This window comes from Salmo salar, chromosome 18, assembly GCF_965601325.2.
Source record: "Salmo salar chromosome 18, fSalSal1, whole genome shotgun sequence".
In the NCBI taxonomy this organism is placed as follows: domain Eukaryota; kingdom Metazoa; phylum Chordata; class Actinopteri; order Salmoniformes; family Salmonidae; genus Salmo; species Salmo salar.
The window spans coordinates 4374820-4383853 of NC_138308.1; the positions used below are offsets into that span (position 1 = coordinate 4374820).

The following is a 9034-nucleotide window of genomic DNA, read 5'->3' on the forward strand; positions in this document are numbered from 1 at the left end:
AACCCACCCTGCTCTGGAGTTCATTCCTACCCCAGTCATGCCTAGACTGGGCCCAGATATGTTTGAGCTGATCATTGCCCATGGCAAACACACAAGGAAGGCAGACTGTGTTGTGGTCAACTTGTAGCATCCCTTGGTCACAGCCTGGCACAGGCACTCACTCAGTTCTACCACCCTCTTATCAGACAGGTGTGAGGTAGTGGTGGAGTGACAACAAGGCGTTTTCTGCTGCATCGGCCAAGGCAAACAACAGTCCATATAACACCGATACACCTCCACACTAACTAGGCCTAACGGCAGGCAAGTAGGGGCCTATAAAAGTCCATTGTATAGAAGAGGCTATCAGGGTAACTGCCTGGCCACATTGACAGCAGGACTCAGGATAGTTTGTTGAGTTAGAGAGTTCAGCTCCACTGCCACTGGGGCAGACACACACACAATAAGCACGCTCAACCACACAAGTACACACACACCAAACACACACACAGTAAGCATGCTCACGCACACACACATCATTAACAGGCCAGGTGCAGGCAGACATGCTGACACTTTTACACTTTTACAACCTGGATCCTACTGTTGTTTAGATATCACCGTGTTTGAGGTAAGTCATATGGCCACTATCTTTTCTCCACCACCCACTTACATGAAAATGAACATGCAATAAAATTGGATTCTTCTCATTAAAATTGAACTGGCTATAACTACGCATGTATCATGTTATGAAAACCTGAACAGAGATTTTAAAGTAATATAATTAAAAAAATTAAGAAAATAAATATAATTACTAGATTGTAGGGCTGGGACGAACAATACCAGTATCGCAATATGTTTCCCAAGGCAAAAATGAAAACACGAAGCAGACCAAACTCTTTGGTACTTTAAAAACCTGCTGTATATAGAATATTGTGGGCTATAACTTGGAAAAGAAATACATGTGATTCTGGATGACAACATAATGATGTTTGTTTCCAACATTAGGAAGCTAAATCTGCTTCGTGTTTTGTTTCCTTGCCATGATACTAACGAGTATCGCAATACTGGTATCGTCCCAGCCCTACTAAATTGTGTTTTAATGTAAGTAGCAGCCTCTTCCTGCTCCACACAAGATAAGGGACAGAAGTGTAGCACAGTATGTTTCAGCATGTTCCTCCCTGCTATACTAGCCTTACAGGTAGGAGTCCTACAGTATATCACTAGCTGACAAGTTGTTTTGCTCACATAATGAGTAGCAATCAATCAAAACGAATCACAATTACGTGTTTTCCATGACAATGGGGTGTCACGCCCATGCATATTTACATTGATTTAGCCTGACTATTCTTCAGTCCACTTAATCTACTACCACAAGTATAGTAAGAGTGAGGACCATAGAAATGTAATGAATAGATTGTATTTTTATGGTGAAAATAGCTAGGTTTACCTTTTAGAACACCTGTACTTTGTCAGTTCCATCGACACGCAAGTTCCAACGTACAGACTACACACACGCACACACAGTGCCACATTCATTCATTCATTCATTCAACACATGTATCTAAACAGGCCCCGGAGCCAAGCAGCATAAATGCCATTGTAAAGGGACACATACCAGCGTTTGTAACCCGTTTCCATATCATTGTTACTCCGCTCGACTTACCCAGTTAATTTCACAGTGCAAATCCAGCCTAGCTTCTGTACAAGGCAAACAGTTCCATAAATACAGAACGTCCGAGGTAACTGACGACAATAACAATACTAGTACTGTTTAGCATTTCACAACCATTCTCGCTCTACTTCTTCAGTTTCCGCATACAGAGGTAAACAAACATGATGAGGAAAAAGGTAATTTTTTTTGAACATTTTAGTCATTTAGCAGACGCTCTTATCCAGAGCGACTTACAGTAGTGAATGCATACATTTCATTATTTTTTTTTTGTCTGGGTCTGCACACAAAAAGATGTTGCATAAAGAGTGAGATTGAGAAAATTCAACAACAGCCCATGCTTAAGTAAAACTAAGTCAAGGGATAGCATACACGTACATTTCAGATTAACAACCTTCTTCAGTGGGTAGGAAAATAAACTAGCAACAGAGCTATCATGGGTTCATTCCTCAAAGCAAGCAGTAACACTGATATGCACTCTATGACAATATCCCTCCCTTTCCAGAGAGGTATATAGAGACAGTGGTGCATGCACTTGTGGCCCCGGGCGCTCTAGTGTTCAGAGGGGGTGGGGCCAAAGGCCATTACTGTCAAGACAACCTCTGGGGGGTAATTAAGAGAGGGACAGACAGTCTAGTCTGTCTCTTTTCACGTTCCTCTGAAAAACGCTGGTTCACACACAAAACACACACAAACTTCACTGCCGTGGAATACTACCCCTATGTGCTTGACCGGGGTCAGCTAACAAAAACTGATCTGAAATCAGATATCGGGGCTTTCTAAATAAGCCTCAGAAACCTGCCCTGTTGATCCGTCATCATGTGAGCCCCAGGTTCAGCCCACTTAATCCCCGTCACATGACTTCCCAACTTTTCCTCCTTCTCCGTAATCTCCCCTATTTGAAGGAAAAGTCAGGAAAAGTCAACTACGCACAAATCCTCTTAAAACATTTTGCTATCTGCAAATATTGGATTACAAGGGGAAAATTCCAGGCTCTTACAACAAAGGCATGTCCAATAAATCTGTTTTTCAAATGGAGCTGATTGGAGCCAAGAGGACTCTCTTTCTGTAAACAACAAAAACAAGAGTGAAAACCTGAGGTAGTGAGGTAACCCTTGTCTGGGCAAGTGTGGGCAACTACTGATCCCTAGGCCAAAGTGCAAGAGAGCAGGGGCTGAGTGTGTGTGTAAGGGGGATTCAAAAGTCATGCAGTGTTGGCCCAACTTATCAAGTTGATTAGAGCCTTGGAAAGACTTACTGACTGACTAGCCAACACAACAACTCTAATTAGGGTATGCCTACTTCTCTGAATTTCCAGGCTCCTTGGAGGCTAGTGACAAAATACAAAGTACCCACAAACACTGCCTGTATTACAAACCATCTTTCATAATGTATTTCAAAATGCGACCATCTCAGGCACCAGTTCAGCAGGCCAAAAATATGTACAAAAATGGCCATGGAAGGTAATTTAGCTGGAGACTAGCTAGAGCGACTTTAGACATTGGGTTGTTTTTAAAAGACAAACCACATACCCTGGTCTAAGAAACCAAAAAACTGTGTAAAGTTAAGGAAAGTACATCCTTTCACATTCACACTGTTAACCAAAAACAAGTATTTTCTTCCCAAACAAAAGGCTGCTTGGTGGAAAACAGGCTACACATAGACTAACAGGCTACAGTGTGTGGTCCTCACTCCTCCCCTAAGAAGAAGCAGAGAGAGAGACTGACAGAGAGGAAAATAAGAGCAAAAAACGCAGTAGAAAAGGAGCAAAAACGTTTGATTCATTCAGCAACACCTTAAAAAGTATTGTGTATGGTGGGAATCAGCCTACTGCAGTGCGAGTAGAGGATGAAGAGAGCTCTCTCTTTCCTTCTCTCTCTCTCTCTCTCTGGGGCAGCAGGGCACCCGAGAGGTGCAAGTGAAAACACTGTCCCACTCACCTTCCCACTCATCCTCTCATACCAGGTCCCGGACCAGTATTTCACACATGCTAGGCTGTGTCCATGGCAATTTAAAGCACCACCGCCTGATACGCTTTTCTTGACAGTTTTTAACTTTAGATGACACAAATAGTGTCCTGAGACTGAAAATTCACAACAACAGGCAAAGAAAAAGTGACTATGGGAAAGAAGTAAGAACCAAAGCTATGTGCTATGGTAGTAAGTATCTCATGGTGTGGCAAACATCACACATGCCAAGGTTAGTTAGTTTCTAAATGTTATAGTTTTCCTTTTTACGTGCCCCAATTTCTCAATTCCACATGTTTTATTTCTAATGAATCCATAATACTGTGGAGATTTGTTATTATGAGGGTGAGGGCATATTTTAGGGAAAAGAAATAGGAGTACAACTCAAAAGTGCCAGCCCTCCTCCTCCCCAACCCAAACCACAATAACCACCCTTACAGTGTACAATGAGGGGTGCAAGACTAAGGAGCCAAGTTGAGTCTTACAACAACATTACCTCCTTCTCTCTATCCCACCATTACATAACAGGCTCCAGGTGCCCATTGGCCTTAGGCACAAACCTAGGATCAGCTTATCTTTCCCAAATCCTAACCTTAACCACTGAAGGGGGAAACCTCTAAACTGACCTTAGATAAGTATCTAGGGGCAACAAAGTATATAATACAGTCAATGAGGAGCCAGTAGCTTACCTTCAGGTTCTAGCGTAGCCTCCTCTTCCTCAGCGGCAGTGTACGGCGGCCTTGCCAAAGTAGCCGTTGCTAGGGACAGCAGGATGGTGGCGAGCAGCCAGGCCCACGAGGCCATCCCGTTAGTGGAGGGTGAGTCCGTCCCCCATCCCCCCCTCCTCAGGCTCTGCCTCCCCCTGGACACTGATCCCATCTGAGGGGCTCCACCCAACCATCAACTGCAGGCTGTCCGGCCTGTCACTCACTGTGAATTCCCCCAATCACCTGGGCTGAGGAAAGGCTGTGGGAGGTGCAATAAAGTTGGAAAAGGGTGGTAAATAAGTGAAGATGAAGGGAAAAAGGTAGGTAGGGATGAACATTTTAAATAATGTGGGGAGAAAGGATGAGAGAGGGAAAAATAGGGAGAAAACCAAAAGAGAAAAATGTATATTGACTTAGAAACTGAAGCCAATTCTGCATTTACAATATACTATAGTCATATTCTCACCTATTCTAATTTGTTCACTGACTTATTTAATTTATTTCATTTACAATAACACCTATAGAAAGAGTAGAGAGAGTAAGAGCAAGAGAGTGTGTCACAAAATGCTGTCAAACAAGCCTTGCCACAGACATACCAAAACTCTGATGCACCTCAGCTCAGCACACAACCACACTACAGCTACCTTTACACCAGACCCATTGTCACAAATCCTTACGTCTGAGTACGTAGCATTTCTATTAAGTGGACTTGACGCATTTCTAGGCTAAAATCACCTTTATAAAAGATGTACATGTATAAAAAATAGAAGCTGCATAGAATAGGCATTGTTAGTTGTGAAAAACATAACTTTATTACAAGGCTATCTATACCTATGTATTGTATTATACCATTTCACTAATGAAATTATTAGCCTGATGTTATTATTACTGAAATTGTGGAATATCAAATTCCATCAAACATCACCCTCTTCTGATCTGAGAGTAGGTTACAATTAATAAGTAAATCATCCAATACTGAATAGCCTATATGAGTTTTATCCTAGATGCTCCAAACCTGTTGCTTTCCATTTGAGGTTAGTATATTAGTGAATATGCATACTTTCCTGTTGCAAAATAAATTCACTTAATTCATTGTAGCCCTATGATTATGCGATTTATAATTTAAATGGAATACACTAGGACACATCAATCTATTGGCCATTGCCAGACATCTGCGGTGCAATCCGTTTTAGAAATCTATGGAGGTTTGGAGCGGCTGCAAAGAGCCCCTAGTCACGCTTCCTCAAGCGCCTTCTGCTCCAGCTGCGATGTATTGATTGGTTTACCCAGGAAGATGCATGTCATTTGACATGTAGGCGTAAACAGCAACTTTGAAATGTGTTGAGAGATTCTGGTTCATATATATTGACTGGAGAGAGGAGAGCACGCGCGGATCGCAAGCAAACGTTTATACCCACCGCGCGCATTACATCATGGGATGCTGCCTGGATGCATCCCGCACGTACAACGTAACTAGAGCGGGCAGACAACCTTGGTTTAGGACTATGGTTTATTTAAGAAAATAAAATTCGTCTATCAATGCGATGTAGAAAATTAAGCAACGTAATAAATAACCAGAACAGTGTTGTTAATGAACATGCATGGGTGCTGCATCCACTGCTTAGATATGTTTTCCTAATTGAGGGGAAAACATAGTAAACATCGCCTTATAGGCTGTTGTTGAATGAAAAACAGTATTTCTCCCAAATAAGAAAACAAGAGCTCTTGCTTCGTAGTATAAAAGGGGTAGGCTACATTATATGACAATTTATTATAATTTGACTGTCAGATCAACGTACCATTTTAATTAGCCTATGGACAAGATTAGTCCTTTCAAAACTCCTTAGAATAACAAATATGGCTAAAACAACAGGTATTACCAACATTAAAAATTAGCTATTCTATTTCAGATGCTTAAAGCCCACATCGGGAATTGATTCTATTCAATTATATTCTCGTATAGTCTGTTCCCCGCAGGGAAGACTTTTGCTAAGCAAAATGGACACTTCAGACCGGCACTGCAAGGTAACCGACAATTCGCCTAAGTCTAGCCTTCTTTTGGGGATTTTGCTGTGGTAAATCTAACTACCATATGTATAGCCTACAGCTTTGAAAACCCCTTTATGAGTTGCTGCTGTCAACAACATGACATCCAATAAGTTCGGACACCAGGGCTTTTCCGCATATGCATATCCACAGGTTTCCCTGGCCCCCATTTAAACCAAATCTTCCGAATGAATTTCTTAGCGCTGATTTTAATCCTATTGATATTCAAATCAGTTGGCTTTTGGACTCAGTGCTCAGTGAGTCCATGCAATAAAAACACAAAGTGCAGTCACGGGGTAGATGGCACCATTAATGCGATGTAGAAAATTAAGCAAAGTAATAAATTACCAGAACAGTGTTGTTAATGAACATGCATGGGTGCTGCATCCACTGCTTAGATATGTTTTCCTAATTGAGGGGAAAACATAGTAAACGTCGCCTTATAGGCTGTTGTTGAATGAAAAACAGTATTTCCCCCAAATAAGAAAACAAGAGCTCTTGCTTCGTAGTATAAAAGGGGTAGGCTACATTATATGGCAATTTATTATAATTTGACTGTCAGATCAACGTACCGTTTTAATTAGCCTATGGACAAGATTAGTCCTTTCAAAACTCCTTAGAATAACAAATATGGCTAAAACAACAGGTCTTACCAACATTAAAAATGAGCTATTCTATTTCAGATGCGTAAAGCCCACATCAGGAATTGATTCTATTCAATTATATTCTCGTTGATCGAGGACGAACAGAACAATAACCATTTGAGATCTATGCCCACAATTTGCCAAAATACGGCCAAATACTTACAACGAATAACTACCTAAAGTCTGGAAGAACTCAGATTCGCATGCATGGACAAGGCAGGAGGCGAGTGCATGGGCCGAATCGAGAGGAATGTGTAGCCTAGTCCCGATGGAGCAAATTCACCCCACTGCACCAAAAATGCCAAGCAGCGATTTTTTTTACCTTCCCCAAATTGGACGAGCAACAAATAAAATCACTGAAAATGTATTATTAAATCACGAAGTCATTGTTGTTCCATTGCACTTTAAAAAAAAATCTGAATTTAAATCCATATCCTTGAAAAATACCTAGAAAAACATAGCTACGTCCCTGAAACTTCTTCACCAAGTTGCTAGTCAACTCAAATGTCAGTGTTTCAGAGCGAGCGCACTCTTCATCCAAACGAAAGGTTTGCAATTTATGATGAACTAATGTGTAAAAAAAGAACATAAACTCTCCAAAAACATAGAATCCATCAATATATGATCCCTCGCGGCAGAGCGTCTTCTTCCCAGACAATCCTAGTACTGTTCTCAGACGCTTTGTCAGGTTTACTAGATTTTTTCTCCTTACGTCCCCCGAAATTCGAGCCGTTTCCTGGCCACAGTGTTTTTGGCTCTGCCTTCCTCAGCCAATCAAATCTCAGTGGCCCCCTCTCTTTCTATGCTTTTGCCTCGAAAGAAACGACGAGCCTTTCTTGCTCCGTGCGCCCGGGGAGAGAGTGCTCAATTTACAAAGTTAGTCCAATACAGTGGTCCTCCGCCCTTCGTTGGCTAGGCTCAACTCGCAATAACTACGCCCCCGTGCGGACAAAACACCCGATGCACACGAACCTTTTTCCACATTTTGTTATGTTACAGCATTATTCAAAAATGGATTAAATACAAATATTTCCTCACTCAGGGCTCCCGAGTGGCGCAGTGGTCTAAGGCATTGCATCTCAGTGCAAGAGGCGTCGCTACAGTCCCTGGTTCGAACCCAGGCTGTATCACATCTGGCCTTGATTGGGAGTCCAATTGGCCCAGCATTGTCCGGGGTAGGCTGTCAATTGTAAATAAGAATTTGTTCTTAACTGACTTGCCTACTTAAATAATTATATATTTTAATCAATCTACACACAATACCCCATCATGACAAAGACAGGTTAAAAAAATTATTTAAAAAAAAAACGGAAATACCTTATTTACATAAGTATTCAGACCCATTGCTTTGAGACTCAAAATTCAGCTCAGGTGCATCCTGTTTCCATTGATCATCCTTGATGATTCTACAACTTGATTGGAGTCGACCTGTGGTAAATTCAATTTATTGGACATGATTTGGAAAGGCACACACCTGTCTATATAAGGTCTCACAGTTGACAGTGCATGCCAGAGCAAAACCAAGCCATGAGGTAGAAGGATTTGTCCGGAGAGCTCAGAGACAGGATTGTGTCGAGGCAAAGATCTGGGGAAGGGTACCAAAAAATGTCTGCAGCATTGAAGTACCCAAGAATACAGTGGCCTCCATCATTCTTAAATGGAAAAAGATTGGAACCACCAAGACTCTTCCAAGAGCTGGCCTCCAGGCAAACTGCACAATCAGGGGAGAAGGGCCTTGGTCAGGGAGGTGACTAAGGACCTGACCTGATGACAGAGTTCCTCTGTAGAGATGGGAGAACCTTCCAGAAGGACAACCATCTCTGCAGCACTCCACCAATCAGGCCTTTATGGAAGAGTGGCTCAGTAAAAGGCACATGACAGCCCGCTTGGAGTTTGCCAAAGGACACCTAAAGACTCTCAGACCATGAGAAACAAGTTTCTCTGGTCTGGTGAAACCAAGATTGAACTCTTTGTCCTGAATGCCAAGCGTCACGTCTGGAGGAAACCTGGCACCATCCCTACGGT

The 9034-nt window shown here is 42.1% G+C and overlaps 1 protein-coding gene across 7 annotated transcripts in view; it reads right to left on the reverse strand.

Annotated features, from left to right (window-relative positions):
* Positions 1–7831, reverse strand: part of LOC106576891 (fibroblast growth factor receptor 2) — a 145466-nt gene extending 137635 nt beyond the window's left edge. For 3 of the 7 annotated variants that reach the window (XM_082964676.1, XM_014154424.3, XM_082964672.1), the window contains exons 1-2: positions 7173–7826; positions 4302–4578 (exon numbers count right to left, since the gene is read on the reverse strand). In XM_082964676.1, the coding sequence (XP_082820802.1) occupies positions 4302–4491 (190 nt within the window). In that variant the 5' untranslated portion in view covers positions 4492–4578; positions 7173–7826. Of the gene's footprint in view, positions 1–4301; positions 4579–7172 lie in introns of all 7 variants that reach the window. The other 4 variants (XM_014154426.3, XM_082964674.1, XM_082964673.1 and 1 more) reach the window with 3 other exon arrangements.
* Between the last annotated feature and the right edge of the window lie 1203 nt (positions 7832–9034).